The sequence below is a fragment of the Haliotis cracherodii genome, unplaced genomic scaffold, assembly GCF_022045235.1.
Source record: "Haliotis cracherodii isolate W230 unplaced genomic scaffold, xgHalCrac1.p SCAF_4, whole genome shotgun sequence".
NCBI lineage: Eukaryota > Metazoa > Mollusca > Gastropoda > Lepetellida > Haliotidae > Haliotis > Haliotis cracherodii.
Window position 1 is genome coordinate 45,689,129 of NW_027266297.1, and position 24,443 is coordinate 45,713,571.

General features: G+C 38.9%; 1 protein-coding gene across 1 annotated transcript in view; it reads left to right on the forward strand.

Annotated features, from left to right (window-relative positions):
- LOC139478213 (nipped-B-like protein) overlaps positions 1–14,866 on the forward strand; it is a 62,817-nt gene extending 47,951 nt beyond the window's left edge. Inside the window, exons 28-49 of the mRNA XM_071260594.1 lie at positions 555–701; positions 987–1,121; positions 3,066–3,170; positions 3,579–3,632; positions 3,928–4,039; positions 4,211–4,347; positions 5,164–5,304; positions 6,128–6,221; positions 6,425–6,576; positions 6,789–6,879; positions 7,025–7,131; positions 7,681–7,747; positions 7,864–7,918; positions 8,237–8,372; positions 9,398–9,505; positions 9,790–9,996; positions 10,760–10,906; positions 11,089–11,203; positions 11,367–11,481; positions 11,674–11,857; positions 13,829–14,020; positions 14,180–14,866. Of these exons, the coding sequence (XP_071116695.1) occupies positions 555–701; positions 987–1,121; positions 3,066–3,170; positions 3,579–3,632; positions 3,928–4,039; positions 4,211–4,347; positions 5,164–5,304; positions 6,128–6,221; positions 6,425–6,576; positions 6,789–6,879; positions 7,025–7,131; positions 7,681–7,747; positions 7,864–7,918; positions 8,237–8,372; positions 9,398–9,505; positions 9,790–9,996; positions 10,760–10,906; positions 11,089–11,203; positions 11,367–11,481; positions 11,674–11,857; positions 13,829–14,020; positions 14,180–14,395 (2,817 nt within the window). The 3' untranslated portion in view covers positions 14,396–14,866. The remainder of the gene's footprint in view (positions 1–554; positions 702–986; positions 1,122–3,065; positions 3,171–3,578; positions 3,633–3,927; positions 4,040–4,210; positions 4,348–5,163; positions 5,305–6,127; positions 6,222–6,424; positions 6,577–6,788; positions 6,880–7,024; positions 7,132–7,680; positions 7,748–7,863; positions 7,919–8,236; positions 8,373–9,397; positions 9,506–9,789; positions 9,997–10,759; positions 10,907–11,088; positions 11,204–11,366; positions 11,482–11,673; positions 11,858–13,828; positions 14,021–14,179) is intronic.
- Positions 14,867–24,443: the final 9,577 nt, after the last annotated feature.

Below are 24,443 nucleotides of genomic sequence, written 5' to 3' on the forward strand. Positions count from 1 at the left end.
TTTTTAAAACATTGAAGTTAAAATCAGTTAGAGATATGTAATATTTCATTAATTAACAATCTATTTACTATTTGTTGTTGACCAGTGGGGATAACGGGGGTATGTGAGCTTTGCTCACTTCTTTTTTCTTCTTTCTTCTCAAAAGGACCTCAAGCTTGTCTTCTAAATCTTTGAAAGAAACAATTTACAGTCTTGTTCACTCATCTTACACCTGAGGGTTATGGTGTGAAATGCTGTTTTGTATGGACGGCCATTTGGTAAAAAAATACAAAGTTGAAAAAAAAGGGACAAAAGTACACAATTCAGGTCAAATATTACGAATAAAGAACTAAATGTTACTACTTAAGGTCAAAATACAAACAAACAGACAAGGGTTTGACCTTTAGTAGTAACATTTAGTTCTTTATTCGTAATATTTGACCTTAATGGTGCACTTTTGTCCTTTTTTCAACTTTGTGTTTTTTGACTGAATGGCCACCCATAGTTTTGGTTTTTATTGACTTCCTATGTGTATACTTGTACAGGTGAAACAGAGATCTGTATCTTGTTTTCAGTCAGACATGCAAAGAGGTGTCCATGGTCGGTTTCTTGATCAGTCAACATCAGTTAGAGAAGCTGCCATTGAACTTGTCGGCAAGTTCATCCTTATCCGTCCTGAACTCATTCCAAAATATTATGACATGTTGTCAGAAAGAATACTGGTGAGTTGGGACATTCTTGCCAGAATACAAATATTGTCTAACATTTTGGAGCAATATTGAAATTCTTTATATTTTACTGTTTTTTAATATTAAATCAGTTACTAAAAACATAAAAAAAATAAGTAGCAATAAGTGTGATAAGTAAATTAACAAATGGCTTAAAATTTGGGATACTCCCAGTTACCTAGTATTGTATAAATTATTATTTTGCTGTGTTGATGTTATCTAAAGAATGTTGCAGAGACAGTTCCAATACATGCTATTCACTCCTACTCTATGTATCAGGACACTGGTATCAGTGTACGGAAGCGAGTGATCAAGATCTTCAAGGACATCTGCATCGAGCAGCCAGACAACACAAAAATACCTGAAATGTGTGTCAAAATGATCCGCAGGGTGAATGATGAAGAAGGAATCAAAGTATGTACATGTCAGTTCAGAAGAAGTTATTGGTAAACTTTTTTAGGATAAACTGTCTGTTTCAAACTAAGCTGCAAGGTGAAGGTTTTGAGTACTCACTCATAGCTATAGTTAGACATGATGACTGAAGCATGTTGCAGAGGAATATTTTACTTATTAGCAGTGTCTGCTCTGGCTTAAATTTTCTTTGGGTCACTTGGACCCCTTCATCATAAAATTAGGGGTCCCAAACAAAAATTTATAGCATTATAACGTAACATTAACAACAGAACACAGTGGTTGTGAAAAATAAGAAATCTTTTCGCAACTGCAAAATATCAACAAACAGGCAAAGTGAGGTTCACATCAGGGCACATCCTGCTCTCATAACCAAGAGGTTTACATTAAGGGACAAACAATTTCTTGAAAGGGACATTTGATATTAATGAATATTATAACACAAAATTATCCATGTTAATATCTAACTTCGTATATGAAAAGGCAGTACACGGGTCAGCCATTGGTAAGGGGTCATTGTGACAGACATTTGTGAATGTTTTTACCGAGATCTACCAATGATTTGAAGTTATGTATTCAGTTAAGTTCAATGGCTGTTCTGATGCTACTGTACTGAGTATTGAGTTCATGTTGTAACTGTGACAATGATCAATGAGTCATAAAATATAATTGGCATATCAAACGTTTTTTTAGTAAGAGTATGTTCAGGATCCAGCATTTCCTTGATAAATCTAGTCAACATGTTTCAGGTGCTATAAATGTTTAAACAAAAATGTGTTTTGCAATTCTTTATATGACTCACAAGATATTGAATTATTATCAGCTTGATAAGTCTGTTGTAGAATAACTAAATATTCAGAGTCCGCTAAATAAAAACAATGCTTACATAATTGTACATTCAAGTGTTCGCATTCATTCTTTATCATATACTGTATCGCGGTATTGATAAACCTGTAATCCACACAACCTGTCGACTGTTAACTTATGCAAATCTAAGCACTATATATTTCATCGCATGATCGAATACAGGACTCGTTGCGGTATGTCACGGCTACTTGTACACACGTTAACTTTTTTATGACAGTTCCTGGGATGTTTTTGAAGTGGAATTACCCCTTCCTCCATTCAAAATTGATTAGAAAAAGAACCCATTTGTTCAAACGATGTCCCTTGACCAAACCTCGGTCGTATGCAAAATTCAAAACAGGAAGTGATATACCATATAATCCACACAGCCTTACTTACTGCGGTAAGATTCACCAATGACAGGTACTTTGTTTACCGAACTCGGTAAAGAAAATCAGCATCAATCAATCCAATGAACAACAAACATTTTGTGAATCACATATTTAATAAGTTTGTAAGCGTGCCCCACTACGATCCATTATAAATTAACTACCACGATAACATAGCGTATCATCCTACACGGTCGCTTGATTTCGCGGGTCACGACTATATCCGACTTGCTTAATATGTGGCACCTGATTGGCTGAAGGAAAGCTACGGACCATACCGAAAATTAATACATGCAAAACCGACAATAGATATAGGTCAAGAAACCGGTTTGGGTATTTGTCATAAAAAGGGAGAGAATAATGAAACTGGTTTGGTTTAGCAAACGGAAGTGTTAATCAACATGCTTCGCTGTCTTGTTTGGCAACAAATACCTTTACGCAAAGACGTACGTCTTTGATTTACGATAACAGTGTCAATTCGATATGAAATTAATATAGCCCCAGTCACTGCGTCCACAAGACCCACACGTTACGCAGGTGTGTTCAAACTTATTTTTGTGCTTCCAAGACGCAAAAACGCGCTGGGCAATAGACAATAGGATCTGTAGCATAATCATCTTGTACTTACCGATACCGATACAAGATGTTGACCACCAGTATATTGGACATTGTTTTCTTATATTCATACAGTGTTATGTTATGTTTTTTTCAGAAACTGATCAATGAAGTTTTTCAAAGCATGTGGTTTTCACCTCTACCATCAAGAGAAAAGGATCCAACTCGGCTTGTCCAGCGAGTGATGAACATTTCTGATGTGGTATGTACTTTCTGTCAGTGGTAAAAAGCCTGTTCATCCACTTCATCCACCCATATTAACCTTTCTATTTAGCTGGACTGTGTCTACTTTTGAATTTTGTCATGGAATCAAAAACAATAGAGCACTTTTTGGGATGGGTTACCAAAATTGATCTGACATGTCAAGTGCTGCAATTTTTCATGTAGATCCCATAAACTAGAATATGATTAGGTTTGAAATTTAATTGTTTAATGTACCCTTAAATATAGGTAGTTAAGTGGTTGGCCCCAAAGAGAGAGGCCTAAAAAGTCTGTCTGAATGTGGACAAAATAAATGTAATGTTTCTTTTACCAGAGCTAATTAGGCACTTGTTTAATGCTGTACCATGTTATATGTCAATGAAAACATTCATAATTTCTCCTATTTTAGGTTGCTGCCTGTAAGGATACAGGATATGACTTCTTTGAGCAAATGTTGGAAAATGTGAGTGTTTTTATAAACATCAGTAGTAATAAGTTATATTAACAAAATCAAAACTTAAGCATTAAAAATACTGAGAGTACCAAGTACCTATCATTAGAGTACTGAATCACTTGTAGATGTGTGTACAGCGGAGGTGCGAACTGTGCTCATAAAGATATGGTACTTGTCATTATGTTTAGCACATATGTCACTTCACAATTTGAAAGCATGTCAAGTAGTAAATGGCAATGGCTCCCATTTTCGGGGTTATGAATATTCAGTATTCTTATCAACTCAAATCTGTTTCCATCCACAGTTGCTGAAGAAGGATGAGAATGGTCAGATCAACAAAAGTGCTCTTCTTGCCTGTAAACAGATAGTAGACTGTTTGGTAGAAAATGTGTTGAGGATAGAAGAAAAAGGTGTCGGTAAGTTAATAGCAAAGATGTGCTTTGATTGATAGTGACATGCTTTAACATTTGATCAATCTACTTAGCAATACAATGAAAAGAAATCTAAATATGTTATGGACAAAGTTTGTCTTTTGTTGTTGAATGGTTCCTTAAGAGTTCAATGTTTTTGAACCAATATAATTACAGAATTAACTGAGGGCCGAACCACCAGCAGTCGATTAGTGGCGTGCCTGTCAACATTGTATTTATTCAGCAAGATCAAGCCAGACCTGATGGTCAGCCATGCGACAACATTGCAGCCATATCTGGATATCAAGTGCAGTGTAAGTAATGTTTCATGTTGGTTTTCACAATAATTACTTCTATTGCCATCTATAAAACACCGCCCTATAATTCTCTCTCCTTCTACAATACTCGCTTCTACTTCTACAATAAAAGCAATTGGTTTTCACTGGTTAGGGCACGTGTGCCACAGATCACAGACATCTCATGTTAAAATGTTATTTCATTATTGGATATATCTTTTTCTACTTTTGAGGTTTATTTCAATACAACCATATAATGAGATAGGGGAATAATGGAAATCCAGTGATGATTTACATGATATATATATTAAAAACAATTGTTATACCAAATGTGTAGATGATATCTCCTTATTCTTACTTGCTGCCCTATATTGCTTGATTTTTCTCACCATATCAACTGGTTTGGTAATTCTATAGATAGAGGCAAGGCTCATCTAAACTTTACTTGCAGAAAATGTATAGTATAAATAAGGATCTCAGGTGTTTAGATAAAAAAAATCATTCTAGTAACAGTTATTTTGGACGAAATGCAAAGTTTAACTGTGAACATCAGTGCAAGGCTTGCTTTTGAATGCTGGTTGACGTTGCCAGTGGAACCTGAAACAGCTGGGAAAAAGATGTGAGATAGTCTACCCCATGCATAGTACGACCCCCATTTCTCTCCCCCAATTCTTGGAACCAAAAACATTAATATCTTACACAGTTGTTAAGGGCATCCAAAGAATCGTATGAATTGTGAATCAAGAATAATTTCTGTGTTGTGTATCTAGACCCTTGATTGCATAGTTTAAAGCCTTACGGTAGAGTCAGTAGTTTGTATTTGTGGTGTTTCAGACTCAGGGAGACTATCTTGTGTTGCACTACGTTGCACGGATCCTGGAACTGGTGGTGCCACTCATGGATCATCCCAGTGAAACCTTCCTAGCTCAGCTGGAGGAGGACATGATGAAACTTGTACTCAAACATGGCATGATGGTATGTTGTGGTCTTACAGGCTAAGACAAGTTTTCATATGTTTATTTTTACAACATATTGTATGGTTTTTAGGATATAGGTATCCATACTCTGATATATCAGTCAATAGCAGCAATCTGATCATGTTTGCTGAAATTATTGGATGTGAATAACATTGATTAAAGCCAATTAAATACATAAGCCAGAATGAGGTATGCAATAAATACTTTTCATAACCAGATAGCCAAACAACTGGACTAAATTGAGACATGCTTTCTTCAGTGTTGCATACTAGCAGTAATCTCTTCTTTATCAAAACTTGTTGCGTTTATAATGCCCACCCCCTCTAAACAGATGTATTGTTGGGGCTAAATGCACATCATACACGAAAATATGGTGTTTTCATTTGGATATTTTGGCTGCCAGTTACACCTTCACATGTTGTTGGATCAACATTCTGCTTAAAAAGGCTCCCTAAGTTAACTTTCATACACTCAGTGCTATTTTGTAATAGTTTACCTGTTTACCTGATTCAAGTGAAGTATTACTGTAACAGCAGTGCAATGCTTTCAATTGCTAAAACAATGCTGGTTCAATAATACAAAGAAAAGCATTGATTTCGTGAATATTTTATTTAATGATTTAGGTTGGGATTTTTTTACCTTAAAAGAGGTTTCATCAGGACAAATGACCCATTAGCTAAAATATCAAAATCACTGGCAGTTGTTGATATAAATCATGTATTTGGATGCAGTTTTTATTTATTTGTTTTTGTTTTAAAAAAAAAAAATGCATTGTGTGTATGTAGAACAATGAAATAGAGATATACATTCTTCTTTTGTAGGTGCTTCAAAGCTGTGTTAGCTGTCTTGGTGCAGTGGTTAACAATGTTAGTCACAATTATCAGCTGGTCAAAGACTGTTTCCAAAAGTTCTTTGGTAAGGATATTCTTGCTATTTATGTTATACTGGCTCTCTTTTCAGACACAAGATGCATTCAATATTATTCTCAGTTGCCTGGCACATTTCATAATTTCTCCTATAATGTAAGAATGAGAATACTTCTCTTTAGTTTCCAATGTAAAAAAAATTTCAGTTATCTTTAGAACTACTCTCTATCGTGTTATGCTCAATCATTACAGGTGTGTTGACTAAGCTCATGGCAGATCATAGGGATGATCCTCACAACCCCACATTAAAGAGTCGACGTCCAACGTTACTGAGATCTCTCTACACTGTGGGCTTGCTGTGTAAACACTTTGACTTTGACTCACCAGATATGGGCGAAACAAAGGTAAAAATTTATTTTTGGATTGTTATAAAGGGTTTTGGACAATGTAGTGTTTGTAAGATGTGAAAATGTTTGACAACTTGTGGGTCTCTGTTATCTCAAATTTTGAATGTCTGTCAAATACTATCTATCTATCTATCTATCTATCTATCTATCTATCTCTTGCATAATTAATACAATGTCTCAATTGTTACAAATTCTTATTATCTTTACAGGTGAATGTGAAAGAACGAGTGTTTAATGTACTGTTATACTTCATGTATCATGAGGATGAAGATGTGACTCACAAAGCTCTCACAGCATTAGGTGAGTATAAACCTGAGTTTTGGCATCTTCCCTGTAGCATAACCTGAGTGTATTGCTGTAAACTTTGTTCCTTTTGAACTGAACAGTGTAATTAAATGCATGTATTGTGTTGACTTACTGTTTGATGTGTGCTATCTGTTTGCAGGGTTCATGGTGTCTCGGCACTATGAGTTCATGCTGGGGAAGACCATGAGGGATCTGTATTACCGCTTCCTAACTGGAGAAGATGAGCCTGTCAAACTGAGGTGTCAGGTAATGCTATGTTTTAGTCTCCTTGTTGGTAGAACATTTGCCCGGAGAGCGAAAGGTCGGAGGCCCGATCCCTGGTCACATCATACCAAAAGACTTTAAAAGATGTTACTTGTTGTTACCCTGCCTGGTGCACGGTATTAAGGAGCGAAAAACAAGAATTGATCAGCTCGGAGTCAGTGAACGCGACGTTGAACACCATTCACCTCACCTCCAATGGTTTGGATGACCTAGTGTTAGTACAGACTGCATTAGAAGTGATACACACAAGGATGAAAATTTATGGATGTCAGCTTCTTTATTATGAGGAACACAACATTTCGGAGTATATGCTTACTCCTTCATCACCTGATGAATATATGCTCCGAAATGTAGATGAAAGAGTAACTTTATACACCGAAACGTTGTGTTCCTCATAATACAGAAGTTGACATCTGTAAATTATCTTCCTTACTTTTACTGACTTCACTTTTTTTGATAAAATTCCTATTCATACACTGATTATAGAAAAGGTTTAGCTTAACTAAGTATTATGAATTCTTGTTTTTCTAGGTACTAAGAAATCTACAAAACTATCTCATAGAAGAAGAATTTAGGATGGAGAAAGCTGATGCTGAATGTAAGTATCTTCATAAGCCTGTGAAACACAAGATTATTATAAAATGAATTATTGTTCAAATAATAATTGTACCAAGTGCTCTCCATTAAAATCCTAATGTTCTCTTTTTCTGCCAGGGAGGAAGCACGCTAAAGAGGAGGATCTGAAAGAAATGGGTGATGTCCAGTCAGGGTAGGTCTCCCACTAGAGGAGTTGAGATCAGGGACATTTTGGGACATGTTTCAGAGTGATGGAATCGGGTTGGTGGTCAGAAGAAGTTTTTACAATGACATTTGAAAAACATGGTTTTTATGTTGTTTTGTTATAAGGATTGTTGATTGGGTACTTTCACTTCCCATATTTACCTACTTTAATGCATTTTTAATTACTGTAATTAGTTAATAGAGTCAGTGGATTAAGTTCTAAATTGAGATTCCTTGTTTGTGAAATTTTAGGTCAGTGAGCTCCAAGTATTTCAGAATAGGTGAACATTGTTATATTTTCTTACAGAATGGCAAGTACAATTATGCAAGTGTACTTGAAGCAGGTCCTTGAATCCTTCTTCCATGAACAGGCCCAGAATCGCCTGGCAGCTCTTGGTGTCGTAATTCTCATCCTCAAACAGGGACTTGTGCACCCTGTTCAGGTATGTTACATGTTCATCCTATTTTGAACATTTCAGATGGAATTAGAAACAACTCTATTATCAAAAAGCTTTGTACATTGTCCTCAGTCAGTAGTCAGATGATAATGGTCTTATTTGTGTTTTATGTTGTCTGTGTCAAACTTTTATTAAAACAGGACCCTGTTGAGCAAAAACGTGTTGAATTGTTGTTTTATTAATTTGGCAGTGATTTCTGCTTGGCTAATATCTACTGTCATTATTTAGAATTGACATCTTGTATTTTGGCCTCTTGCCTGAGAAAATCAGTAAAACAAAAGTGAAGTTAGTCTGTCCGTTTCCAACTTTTAAACTGAGTTATTAGTGAGGGTTCAATATAGGAAGCAGATGTACCATAAGTCCCCATGGTCCCTAGTGTAGTGGCCTAACTATGGTTGCAAAGTGATCTATGGCACATTTCTATGATGCATCATTACGATCGTCACTTTTATAGTAAAATACTAGATTTTATCCAGAAACAGGCTCTGTCCGTCCGTCACGTTTCGTTTCCAGAGCATAACTCAGAAACCGTTCAATATTTTTTCATGAAACTTTGCAGGTCTGTCAGGTTACCTGACTCAGGTACATGCTGAACTGGTGCCTTTTGCTATTTAGAATTTTTTTAATTTTTTTATTTTTTACGTTTCCATGGCAACAAGATGGACTTAGGTTCCAAACTTTTCTTTTTGTTTACAATTTCCATGACAAGTTCCACCTCAGTTAAAAAAGGTTAGGGTTTGTTAACATTTAATTATGTCATAAATTCTGCAACAGGGGCGGGGGATATAGCCACGTTAGTGGCAAACTCTTGTTAATCTTTACCTGTGAAATCTAGTGCTTTTAATGTCCTTTGTCAACAGATTGTATATATATATGTATTATTACTGTACAACTTGATTTAGTCAAGATATGGCTGAAATATAGCTGATGTGACTATAAATCTTCAATCGCTCATTGTAAGTTACGGTGTTCCTCTCTTTTGGCATGAACCTAAACCTGTTTTGTTACAGTGTGTGCCATATCTCATAAGCATGAGTTCTGATCCTGAGGCAGCAATAAGAATAAAAGCAGATCAGCAACTGGAAGAGATTGAGAAGAAGTACCCTGGTTTCACCCATGTATGTTTCATATTTCGGTCTTTATGTACTTTGCATAAATATCAGAGTCTCATAGTAAAGTAGATAAGACAGTCCACTTTTCGTCAAAGCCCAGAGTAACACTTCTTGATAAATGTCACAGACTTTACAAATATATGCGTGTTCTATTTAGTAACAATAAAGTATATTTCTCCCCCTTACTTTTCTTCAATTTAGTGTCAACAGCATTTGTCTAAGGTCTGTAATATGATAATGACAGTACATCTTTATGTATACCCATCCTGTACAACACCAATAATTTTCAGATGAAAGCTCTTCAGGGACTGAAGGCTTCCTTCAGGCTGCAGGAGGTGCTAAATAAAAACGCTGAAGGTCCAATCCGTGGAATCCGAAACCATGATGACAACAACCCCCAGAGCCTTAATGCATTCCTCTATACTGTTCTCCGCACCAACAGACAATATCGGCGTGGTCTTCTTACATCACTTCTCAACCTCTTTGATGATTCTGCAGTAAGTTATTTCATATGCATATTTAAGATTATGACTACAATCCAGAATACCAGATACCTTCCGCCATATTGTTCAGGAAGGTGCATGTGATTCTAAGTTCTGTTTTTTGGCTGCCTTGCCTTAACCCCCACACAATGATTTGAAACAAATGCTGTCATAAGTTAATGTCATTTTTAGTAAAAATACTGTGTGTTGTGTTGATTGAAATGGGTCTCTGATGGATGTCACACCTAACTATGGCACTTCTGTTTTCGTGTAATATTTCCTAGTTGATGTCCAATTTTTTATGTTCATGATTTGCTTTTTTATATTCAATTTTGCGGCTTATATTAAACCATACAAATGCAAGCAGAGCAATTTTTTATAGTCGCATGCTGCTATGTTTGTAGCATCAAACAAACATTGCGGAAAGATCTGGTATTCTGTAGGTGTACCAAGATTTTTCCTTCAGGTACAATCAAGTCGGTAAACAATTAGTTACGAATGTGTATTATGAGTCTGAAAATGAATGTTAACTATTGCAATAGTATTTGGATAGCATAAGGAGTACCTGTACCTTATCAAAATGTAGTTTACTGGCTTTATTTGACATTGTGTAACAAGCCCATCGTTCCTAGATTCAGTAGTTTGCGAGCTGTTGATGTTTTTACTTGTCATCCACATTATGCCATCAGGACATGAAAAGTTGCAGTGCACCGTCTGTTTGATACATTTTTACACCTTTAGTGCCATGGTTTTCTGATTGACTGATGTTTGTCTGCAGCGTGTGAGTTTGAAGGAGCAAGTGTACATAGCAGACAACCTGGCATTCTTCAACTACCAGACACAAGACGAACCTCTTTTCATCATTCACCACATAGATGTCATTGTATCAGTCACAGGATCCAATCTCTTGCAGTCATTCAGAGAGGTAATCATTTTGAATTCATATATACATTTGTTGCATAAACAACCTCTTTATGAAAAATATATATAACTCACACAATTGACACATCATACATTGGAGTTTCTTTTACAGTGTTGAAAAAAGTTAACATGAGGTTCTAAAACTGTGTTCTCTGTGTACTGATGTATATTCTTTTATGTGTGCAGGCATTGAATCCCAAGAAAAACCCCACGGAAGGAGAAGAGACTGCAGAAAAAGAGATAGAAACAGTAAAGCCTCATACAGAAGATGACGATGATGATGATCCAGAGTCGTTACTCAGTAAGGATGCTTGGCTCATTATGTAAACTTTGGCAATGATGTCAGGAGGAGCATTTGCACCTTTTGTTATGATCATCTACCCTTATTGATCTGGGAAGTGATAAGATCATGGTGTTGATAGTCTTTGTACTTTTTATGACACATCTATGATTTGTGTTTACAGAGAAATTACCACCTGAGATCAAGCCCTTGCAAGATATCATCAATCTGTCTCAAGGCTGTGTATTATTGCTAGTCATGAAGCAGCATCTCAAGGACATGTTTGGCTTCACAGACAGGTAACATGTGTTTCATTTTCCTTTGTGGTGTAGTCTGGATTTCAGTACCACATTTCAATCCATTATATTACGTTGATATTGAAAGTTAGTTGTTAGTTCATGTTCAAAATGTTTGAATTCTTTTGTAACCAATAATGCTCCACTGGGGTCACAAGAGATGCTTTATTAATTTTACATTTTCTTTCTTCTCAGCAAAATCTACAAGTATTCACCAACAGAATCTGCAAAGACCTATGACAAGCCACTGAACCGCAAGCAGGTTGTTAAGTTCAACCCAACCCACACCCTGGAGGTGTTGGTAAGCAGGGAGAAAGAGAAGGATGATGAGGTGGATGAAGAGGCAAAGAAGCAGAAACTTGTTGATGATTATCTTGAGGTATATATTACAACTTTTGAGGGTGCTAAGTTTTAAGATGTAAAAGTTCTTAAGCAGTGAGTACAACATCTGTTTTGCAAAAACTAAAATAGGAAACTTTTCAAAGCTGGCAAAAATCGTTACTGTAGAGACTAGTACTCATCCTATAGTCCCAAGCAAAATACCTATTGGTTTAGTATTCATATTACCGTATTCAACGTAATAAGTGCCCAGGGCGCTCTCAAAATTTCGTGGTTTATGCTGGCAGCCTGAAATATTTATGTACGACAAATATATTTTTCCAGAATTAAATTCCCCATAATTGAGGGTGCATATCACACACGAGTGTGTATTATACGCAAATAAATAAGTCTTGTATACATTGATCAATTGGAAAGGGTGCTAATTGGGATTGTTCACTAGCCAGTATATTAGCAAATACTCCCATGGGCGCTTATTACGTCGAATACGGTACTTGTTTTCTCTTCTGATGTATGATTAACATAAGGCTAAAAAAAAATTAATTGAAATAGTTTTGGTTCTCAGGCACAGCTGCATCATCTCAAAGTCCACCGCATGTTTCGTTTTTTATATAATTTTCAAAACAACCAAAACAATTCTTAAATGTTCTGCATCACTTAAAAACATTGCCATCTAATAAAGAACGCAGTTACTTCCCTTTACTTGCACACTACCAAGCTCCTCACAGCGATAGTACGTTCCCGGAGCTCTCTATACTATCGCTGCCACCAGTCAAAACTCCCCACTGTGAATAGGTGGCCACAACCATGCTTGGAGTTGAACTTGCAACCGAATGACCGTTATGTGTACAAACAAGTGACGACTGTCGTGACGCCGAATACACTTATCGCTGCTAAATTACTTTCTTCGTTTGTCAATTAGAATTTCTGTTTCATTAAAACTATCATGTTATTGATATAGTAAGAATGTAAGGGAGAAGTTGGTTGATTTTCCGTTAGTCTGCAATCTCGAACCAATTTCATTATCAAAACAACAAAGTAAATTCATCTCGAAAACATGGTCAGTCGTAAACCTTTTCAAATTGAAATATGATGGCATTCCCAAAGACATAAACAAAAGTATAAACGTTACTACATATGGGGTTGGAGGGCAAATTTCAAGATTCTTGAAATGGCTGCGCCCACACTGGTGGCAGCGATGTTACCGAGAGTGTAACGAAGGTGTCACGCGCTGGGAAGGAGCTTGGCACACTACTTTACTGCACATCTTGTGTCATGTGATATGGTCATAATGGCAATAGGAGATTGTGTTCTTGTTTTGCACTTTGCAAATTTGATCAATGAAAACATGAAACTTACAATAAGACATGATGATTTACAAATTCAATGTTGTTTGTGTACTGTATGCCGGACAATGTTTCATATGCAGATATTAAGATTACATGTGCATTTGTCACAGGAAATTAAGCTGGAAATAGAAATCTGCTGTTAACACATTTTCTTCCTGATCTAGGGGTAATTTTCTCCAAAAAAAATACTTGAATGTCATGGTCAATATCATAACTAAAAAGAAATTACATAGGAATTGATAGGAAAACTTTGTATCTCTAACGACTTATGTTCATATCAAGTCGAGTTCTTGGTGAGTTTATGTGATTTGCCGATCATATCATACACAATTTCTCTGGAGAAAAGTAATATAATGGATTCCAAACCACGCCTCATTATTTATGCAATTTATCGCGTAGCTATCTTGTATAGCCAGATAGTGTAATAACAGGACTAACTTGGGTACTTCAGTATGGATTTGTGTGCTCATGGTAACGTTTTCACAATGTGAAATAAAATCAAAGCTCATTGTATGCATGTATTATGCACACACTGGTAGTCCAACTTAAGTCAAATACACTATATTTTCAAAAGCCATTGTCTGAGAACCAATTCTTTTATTATTTCAAGCCTAAGCAAACAATTTGGAGTAATTTCTTAATCAATATTTAATTTCTCCTAGTTCCGTGACTTGATGATGAGTATTGATCCAATGGACGATGATGACAGTGGTGATGAGAAGAGCTCTGGGCGTGGCACTCCAGTACCAGGTGGTCGCCAGGGAGACGGGTCAGATGTGGTTCCTATGGAAGGGGAGGGTGGGGTACCCCTTGGTCCCGGTGGTGATGGGGCAACTACACCATCAGGAAGCAATGTGAGTATACTGGTGTAGCACCTAAATCACCTTGCATTTAAAACATGTTCAGCATCCTGTTGAGAATATTGTACTCTATGAAGGCAGCAACAGCAAGAAATCTGCTCTTTTCAAATGCACATTACTTCATATGAAACTAACATAATTGTTTCATTACAGGAGGGAGCAGTTCCTTCGTCTGCATATTCATATGCCTACATCCAACGACCCAGCAAGCTCCCACCAGAGAAGAAAAAGCGTTCACATACACCAAGGGCACCACGCACACCAAAAACTCCTACAGTGAAGAAAGAAAAGAAGAAAAAGAAACGTCGTAGGCGTATCAGTGATGATGAAGATGATGAAAGTGATGACGATCCTGATTTTGTGTTGTAAATATCGTTTCTGACACCAACCAGTAGAGGGTTTTAGTTATCTATCATTGCGTGTTTTACTGTTTTACATTGTAAATACTTTGGTAGAAAATAATGTTATTCATCTGTTCAGCTGCTGCTATACCTGTTACTACATGAGATGTATTTAAAACATTATCTTCAAGCTCACCTTTTGAAAGGATGGATTGGAGTGTTTTTAAGAAAGGATGACATTTTATGAAGCATTAGCATGTAAATTGCCCGCATCATTTATAAGTCTCATCTTGTCATTATTTTTCACCGGTCATCCTTTTTAGTGTATATTCAGGTTTTTCATGTATATTTATTGATAAGGTTTTATATTTCAAAGAATTCATGTTTGAGTGCATTGTCCATGCTGTTTTAATCCTGTCAGATATTCATCCTAAACTTCATATCCCCACATGACAACAAAATGGATTAACACTTATAGAGAAGTCTGCCATGAATAAAGATGAATGTTATTTAAATAAGATCCATGATATCTTGTTATTTATTCGTAAGGCACAAATTTGTTCAATGACATGAGATTACAACATGATCGTCCCGTCGCTTCTTAGATCAGAAGAATAACATGGAATGCTGACCATTTGACCAAAAGAGTCAATGTTGAAACAAATGGAAGAGCCCTGATTGTGCATGTGGAAGATATGTAGTACGATAGAGTGAATGAAATGTTGAAAATCTTGACCAGACCTACCAGCCTAGTTCGGCAAGGTTGGAAACTGGACTTTTATTGTCATCTAACGCCCTTGACTCAGGAATGAGAAAATTGGAGATTAGTCCACTGATTTTGGAAGACAGGTAAGGCCCACTTACTCCAAATAAATCATTATGCTTCAGACCTTTGAGGGGGGAAAAAAGAAAAAAATTGCCTCCCCCAAAAATGACGTTGTTGCACGGTGTTTTTCTTTATAAATATTCAGGCTCATAGTTTTAAATAATAATATATCTAAAGCTGAAAAGATATCTAATCTCGATACAAAGTCCTCTTCCCCCAGAATATGAAATGGTCGATCCCTTAATACCTTTGTGGAGTTTATAGTATGGCAATTACTAATCTGAGTTAAGACTAGGAGTTGACACAAATTATATTGTGTTGACTTAATTAGGTAGGAAAAATTCCAAAGTAATGGTATTATTGTATATAAGGACATTGACATCTCTCTCTTGAACATGGTAGGGTTGTGGGAACATGTAGGGTTGTGTGTTTTTTCAATCCAGTACATAACAGGTGCTATTTGAAGGATATCTCTACAATGAGAATTCCACAAAGAAACATTACATCCATTATAAGTGTGTTGTTAGACCAAGCAGAGGTAGACTTACCACAGTCAGCATTTATGTAAGGAACACCACCCCTCATAATCATGGTGCATAGAAACCTGATATGATAGGATTTAATTGCACCATAAGGAAGAGAGCCTGATAAGGCACTATGTAAATGCTGACTATCAAAGAAGTTGCCAGACAGAATCGTGACCAAGTACCACTCCTGCTAGTGATACCTTACTCCAAATTCCAGTGTCAGTAGCGCCCTTAACATCCACTGACGACACACCATACTACAACAACCAGAGCTGATGTAGAGGTAGAGGGAATAAGGGCTGAGACCATTGACAGTGAACCATTCCTGTTGTTTGCAGGTGGTGAAGTAAAGGTGATGAGATGCAAGTGTTCTCTTATTTGGACCTTGTTCTGCAGTCTGCATGTCTAACCCTGTGGAATCAGCTCAACATCATCCACTCGAAAAGATTCGAAGACTTGTCCCTTTGTTTTCTCTTCTTCCAGATCGTCTGCCAAACTGTACTGTAGACTTTTAACAGATTGATCACAGAAGTGTAACAAAAACTGAACAGGAACCTTTCTCCCACAGCGCTTCAGATTGACTTTGAACAAGCTGCTGTCAGAGCCATGCAGGTTGAGTTTCCTGCTGTCGGAGTGTGTTATTTTCATTTCACTCAAGCTGTGTGGAGGAAAGTGTAGGACCAGGACTGGCTGTCAAGTACAAAGAGGACCCTGAGATGAGTCAGGAAAGTTTAAGCCCTGGTTCTCCTTGCTGTAGCAGATGTCTAAAATGCCTGGGTCGAAGCCATGGACAGTACCCCAGAAGTTGGCAACGCCCAGACATTCAACGACTACATTACTACAGCATGGGTAGATGTTGATGCCAGATTCACTATTCCTACGTGGAACCATCAATGCGACATCGGATAAAGCATCAACAACGACATGGAGGAATTTCACCACTGAACAGGATTCTTCCTTATCATCATCCAAACATCTTTAGATTTGTGGATATAATAAAAAAAAAAACATCAGAAGCAGTCGTTATATATTAGCCAGACTTTGGTCCTGCAACCCAAGTGAGGAAGAGAATCTACTGTTAGAAGGACACCTGCCTCGCTTGGAACTGCTGCAGCAACAACAAAAGACTCTTATGTATGTTTTGGACATTGCTGGCTACCTGCATCCCCCTGAACATTAACTATTGTGAGCTGCTGATCCTTATTCTCTTTTTATGTGGATATGACCTACATCTGATCTGTATCCTGTGAAGGTGCTGTGTATGCTGACTGATGATCTTGACTATATGTTTTATTTATATATATATACTCAACAACAAAAGTACCTGTGATACCAATATTTTAGTGTATTTTTCAAACAAAAGTTTGGTTTTCAATATTGTAGCACATGTATGGAATCAAATCACAAAAACGCAACTGCTACAGAAAAGCATGGATTCCATGTAAAAGTTGACTTTTATGCAAGCCCCATTCAATTCACTACGTAAGATTTGGTATAAAAACATGCGATAACGGGATTCCATATGCATTGTTTAGCATCGTGCTGACAACAACCACTCATATAAACAACACAATTACGCAATTATTCAACATTACGAAATGCAACGCCTGTCCGAAAATGAGCAGGATCGAGTCATCATGATGTTGCAAGACAATTTGACGTCCACAGAAACAGCATTTGGTGTTTATGTCAACAGACGAATGCAGTCAGAGACCATCCTTGGAGTGGCAGGCCACACGTAACCAATAATTGACAAGACAACTGGATTCGAACAACACATCTACGAAATCGATTCCAGCCAGCAATAGTGACTGCAAGAAGTATCCCTGTCCTTCGTCGTCGCCTCAGATGTGCAGGGATTGTCGCCAGAAGACCCGCCAGACATCCCATTTTGACAGGAAACCACCGTCAAGCACGTCTACAGTGTCTATGCTGGACGGCCATGCAGTGGGGAAAAGTTCTATTCACTGACGAGTGTAGTTTTCATCTCGGCCACAGCGATGGACGGATACGAGTGTACCGACGTCGAAGTGAACGTTACGTCAATCATTGTGTCATGGAAGAAGATTGGTTCGGGGACGGCAGCGTTATGGTATTGGGTGGGATTACAGCAAGACAGAGGACCCGTTCGATTGTGGTAGAGGGAAATCTCAATGGACAATGCTACCGAGATCATCGGCCCTGTTGTTCCGCCATTTTTGCGTCGTCATGGCCCAGGCATTAACTTTCAACATGACAATGCCCCGGCCTCATGTTGCTCGACTTGTTCAGGATTCTCTTCAACAAAACAACGTGAATGTCATCCCCTGGCCGGCTCGCTCCCCTGGTCTCTCACCTGGTCTCTCACCAATCGAGCACATGTGGGATGAGATGGATCGGAGCGTTCGACGTCAACCACGTGTTCCACAGACACTCCAGGAACTTCGAAACATGCTCCAGCAGATATGGACAGATATCCAACAGGACTTTGTGCGACGCCTGGTCCATTCCATGAGACGAAGATGTGTCACAGGAAGATTTGTTGTTCAGTATATAAGATAGCTATGTGATAAATCACAAAGAACACTGAAGAAAGAAGCATGGGTTATTTCACGATAAAACATTGTTCTGTCATGACATCACTTCTGGTGATTCGAATATGCACTCGCAACTTGATGATGTCATATATTGGACGATCTTAGTTTTGAGAGGAAATTGTCTAGTTAGTTGTTCCCCTTATGCGCAGATAAATGCAGTGGCTGAACGATCACATCCACAAGTGGGAGAGATATGACAATGGGTTTAAGGAGAAAGGGTACAGATAATTGACCTGAGAATATGTGGGAAATACCGAATTTAGTCCACCTTTCCGTAAAATGTACTTGTCCGGCATTTCCAAGGTCGGATTCTATTCAGGGAGTCATCATTATTAAAATTTGGGAAAATAGTTTTTATAGCTGCGCCCCTCATGGTTTATTCTCCCTTGCAGTGTTTTAATGTACAATAAACAACTCCCACTCGTCGTTTATTTCTGAAATATACTGAACAGCATTGAAAACGCACCACCATGAAAATGGATGTATTTTTATCCGGGCTTAAGTCATATGAAAATATATAAGTGAATGAGTAATATACGACAATCTGGACGAAGCATGAAGAAGAACAGCTCGCCAAAACAAATTCCTAAATTTTTTGTGAGCAAAATCGCCAAAACGCAACAAATTGCGTGCACATCATGGAAAACGTGTTTTGTTTCACGGGAAGCATGCAGAATAGGGCTATGACAGACAGACTTTTAAAAGCCACATCACTTGTTGCTGCAGACGTAAAGGGTACTGACACAAGAAATGCCAAGATTAACAGCAGAGGAACGTGAACGTGCCTTGGGCATGCTTCAAGTTGGTACGTCAAGTAGAGTCGTTGCACAACGGTTTCAATGCCATTATTCAACAGTCCTCAGGCTACTGAGCAGATACCAGCAGACGAGAACCTCCAGAGATCGACCACGTCTGGGTCAACATCGTGTAACTACACCACGTCAGGATCGCCATATTGTTTCTTCGACATCTTCGTGATCGTACACTTCCGGCTACCAGGACTGCAGCAACCGTACAAGGCCGACGGAATTGATCAGTGCTGACACCGTATGTCGACGTCTCCGCTCAGGAGGGCTACGTGCTCGACGTCCATATGTTGGACCCATACTCACTGATCGACATCGAAATGAACGTCTGCGTGGGGCCAAAAGGCATCGTCATTGGAGATTGCGGCAGTGGCATGGTGTGCTGTTCTCTGATGAGTCCCGTTTTCATTTACTGAATGCTGACGGTCGACTGCGAGTGTTGCGTCGACGTGGAAACGTTACCACTATGACTGCGTTGTACAGACAGATCGATGGGGGGGAGGGAGTGTCATGGTGTGGGGCGGCATCAGTGATAAACATCGAACAGAGCTCCATGTTTTTCGTGGAAGAGTTTACGCCCTTTACTACAGGAATAACATTGGCAAATCACGTCATCCCATTCTTTCATCAGCACCAGGATATGCACACCTTCAAGCAAGATAATGCAAAAGCGCACACAGCACGTGTTTCAACACAGTACCTAGCAAAGAATAATGTGCCTCTGCTTCCATGGCCAGCCCTGTCACCCGATCTATCGCCAATTGAACATCTATGGGATTACCTGGGTCAACGCTTCTCACGTCGTCCGCAAGTACAGAACCTGAGAGAACTTGACAATACACTACGTCAAGAGTGGAATGCCCCAGAACACTATTCACAGACTTATTCGATCAATGCATGGCCTTGTAATTACTGTGTGGTATTCCTGTTTCCTTTGTCGTCTTTCTTAATAATCCGTCTGTGTCTGTTCTAATCAAAATCGGCCATTGCTCAAGTTGTTTTTGTAATATTTCAAGATTTATTGCTGGTGCGTTTTCAATGCTGTTCAGTATATAATCACATCCTACATTGTGTTTTGTCATGTTCATAGTGTTCCATATCACTTCACACAAAATGTATAAGGTACCGGCATTTGTAAATAGGGGCAATCAACTATTTCCTATGTTTTTTAACCGTTATGACTAATATGGGAACACCTTGTGGTGAGCTGTTAGTTCTACAAGAGTCACCTCTTCAAAGGTTACTACTTGCCAGTACAACCGCAGTGACCACAATTGAAGAAGTGGTTTCTTGGGCTGCTATTTTAACCTTACTCCAAACGTTATTAGAAACTAAAATGTAAAAGGACTCTAACGACATGGCAGTCCTTTGCACTAAGGGTAGAACATGGTCTCGGACGATGTCGTCCTGGCAGCGCACACCATTCAGTGACAATGAAGAGTTATGTTCTCCCATGAGTTGTAATGCCACCCCATACCCTTACACTTCCACCCCTCAACTGACGACGTTGAGTAATGCAAGATAAAACGTACTCATTGACGTCTGTGAACCCTTGTGAGGCCATCAGACCAGGACTCACGTGTGAACACTATATTGTCCCAGTCTTGTCTTCTGAACCAGGAGACTGCCTCCTTGGTCTAGTGGCTAAAACAAGGACTGGTCGGCTCCGAAGTTCGTATACTGTGTCTTAGTGGGGTATTCATGTTAAACTGGCATGGTATCTCGGTGGGTAAAGCCACAGTCACACAGACAATGCAACCGCGATGCAATCTCTGGGCAAATGATTTCCTTTGCGACCAACTCATTGAACTGGTGATCGCTGAGACCTGTGTAACTACTTCTGTCCATATTTGGTATTAGCGTATGATCGCCGATCACGATAGGGTTTGCTTCATTGCAGATACGGTGAAATGTTTGCAACCAGTTTAGACCGATTGGTGACTAGTCCTGCGAATCTTCGGTGACTTGTTGCAACTGAACGGGGACTGGTTTGTGACTAGTTATCGATCAATAATCCAATCAAAACAATGCAAGTAAAAAGGGTGCTTTTCTGAATCAAATCATTTCTTTGCAAGTTGTCCAGATGTTAACAGCAGAACAGATGCAGTTGCTCCGCCTTCAAAGAATAAATCAAAATGCTGCAGTTGCTGCCATGATGATACACCGAAGAATGAGAAGGACAAGGCGAAATCAGTATTAGCTGTGATCTTGGATCGTGAGGAGGCCATAGCTGGGAGACTGAGAATCTGATGGCAGAGTTGGAGAGAGAAAGTCGTGATTTCATGGGCTAGCTCAGAATGGAGCTTGTCAACATCAGACATCTCTGGCTCTTCCTCCTCATCAGGTATCCGTCTCATCTTTTGTTGAGATATTTTTGGCTCTGGCTCAATTGTAGCAGACGTGCACCACCGCAGTTGTCTCCATTATGTCTTCTACATTTTCTGGTTCTTTTGTGTTCCTGCCTTTACGGACCATACTGATGAATGGAAATAATTGCTGTGAACTCTCTGAGTACTTATGACAAAATGATGCTGTAATGCACAGACAAGTCTTTTTCCAGACGGTGACATGTTGCTGACCCAACCGCGAATGATTGACGCACGCTTGGAAACCACCTTGCAACCAGTCACCAATGAAGCGGCAGTGGATCACCGCCTCATCACTGATCAATCACCGATACTAGGTTGCAAAGAGTCAACACCCTTGTGTAGACGAAACCGATCGCCGCATAGTGGAAACCAATCTGCGATTAGAATAACACCACTTGGGGACCTCTAGGAAACCTCCGAGCGACAAAATCGGTCTCAGCCAGTCTTTGTGCATGTTCAAAAGACTGGTTGCGACCGAATGGATTTTGCGACCGTTCTGAAACCTTGTGGCGACCTCAGTGAAACCTTTCAGAGACCTTTGAAACCTCTTTGCGATTGTAAAATATTTTGGTCGCCTGGAGGTTGCATCGCGGTCGCATACACACGTTGCTGTATAAGTTCAACAACGACTATCTTAAACCCCATATCACCTCACCTCTGAACCGAAGGTCGCTGGACGTCGGGTCGGATGTGCTCCCTCAACTGGTTGCGTTCTGACACTAATTGCTTTCAACCCGGGAATTGTTAATGGGGCAGTTTTGGTATGTAGATGCACCAACCGAAATTGGTTCTCTTGTTGACTTGTCGTCACACATGGACGACTAGCCCGTGGCAAGTCGTGAATGTTGTCCTGCTGTAGATAACATATAGAAAGATGATATTGTGTTTCGATGAATAAATGTCAGGCAAATTCGTTTTGCTTCCAACAAACACACTAACTTGTGCGCCATGCATGAACATGCACATTCAAACTATTACTCAAGACCTAAAGGTCGAGATGTCTTCATGAATATGTATTGAACAATTCATTATTTTATTTCAGAATAAATGTATTTTTATTTTACCTTATGTGAAGCAGTTATTTTTTTCCGTTTGTATATATGATCTGCCAAAAAAGCAGAAGAAAGAAACGCAAAAGTAGTAAAATCGTAAATATCTGAGTATTGCTGACATAAAAAAACAAATATACCAAGAATAAATTGTACTTCATGGATTGGGATTAATTGTGTAGAAAGAAAGAGGTACTGCAGAAATTTGGTGAAATGATGGTGGTAGTGTGATGGTGTGGGTAGCCATCTCCGACACTGCTAGAACAGACATGGTGTCGGTTCTTGGGAAGGTAACGGCACAATGTGACATGGATGAGATTCTTCGGCCACACGTCCTTCCCATTATGACAACTAGCAAAAGTCATTTTCCAACCAGACAACGCAAGACTGACAACAGCCTTTATCAGGAATCACAACATCCAGGTCCTGCCATGGCCCTCCAGGTCTCCAGATTTAAGTCCAATCGAACATTTGTGGGATCAACGACTGCGATCACGTCACGTCAGTACAAGCACAGAACCCCCAATAGTTGGCACAAGCACTGCAGGCAGAGGGGTGAGCATTCCCCAGGCCACAGATCGGAACTGACTGTTTCCATCTGACGACGATGCCAGTTTTGTACTCTATTGGTGGCCATACAAGATATTGAGAACAGATGACCTTCATCTTGAAAATATACTGTTCCATGTGTGTCATATGGAACCTGGGTCAATGTCAATTATGTATGCCAATTTTGAACAATCGATTACCATCTGTTGATTATTTATATGGAATATAAAATATACATCTAAAATCACTTTTGCGTTTCATTGTTTTAGCTCACCTGGTTCGAAGGACCAAGGTGAGCTTATGCCATACCGTTGCCTTCGTCGTCCATCCGTCGTCCGTACATCAACAATTTATTCAAACGACTTCTTCTGAACCACTAATTGGAAATTAACGAAAATTAAACTGGAAGCATCCCTAGGTGGTGTGGATTCAAAATTGTACAAATGGTGGGGCTGACCCCCCAAGTGGATGACGGGCGGGGCCAAATAGGGGTAATTTGGCTATATTGATTGAAACGGCTCCTTCTCTGGAACTAAGAGATAGATATCAACCATTTTGGGTTGGGAGCCTTCTCCCGTGGTGAGGATTCAAAACTGTACAAATGGAGGGATGGGCGAAATAGGGTTAATTTGGCTTTATTGCTTTAAACAACTTCTTCTCTGGAACAAAGAGATAGATATCAACCATATTTGGTTGGAAGCATTCTTTGGTGGTGAGGATTCAAAATTGTACAAATGGAGGGGATGAGGGGCGGGGTCATATTGCTTTAAACAACTTCTTCTCTGGAACTAAGTGATAAATATCAACAATATTTGGTTGGAAGCATTCTCCAATGGTGGGGATTCAAATTGGAGAAATGGAGGGACTTGAACCCAACTCCCACCCCGGGGACTGAGGGGCGGAGCTAGAAAAGGTAATTTGGCAATATTGCCTTAAACGACTTAGAGATGGACAGTGGTGGGAATTCATAATTGTACAAATGGAGGGGCTATCTCCATGCTTGCCGTAAGAGGCGACTATGCTAGTCGTAAGAGGCGACTTACGGGATCGGGTGGTCGGACTCGCTGACTTGGTTCATGCATGTCATCGTATCCCAACTGCGTGGATCGGTGCTCATGATGTCATCACTGGATTGTCTTGTCCAGACTCGATTATCTACAGATCACCGTCATATAGCTGGAATATTGCTGAGAGCGGCGTTAAACAACAAACAAACAAACTTAATTGCTGTCAATATATTTATAGTTGGTCGTTTATTTACATTTGTCCTCTTTTGTATTTTTACAACATAATGAGATCATTTCAAACTGTCAAACTCTCAGCGCTAAGATAAAAAGAAACATATCTGGGTGCTTCAAATGATGTTGACAAGTA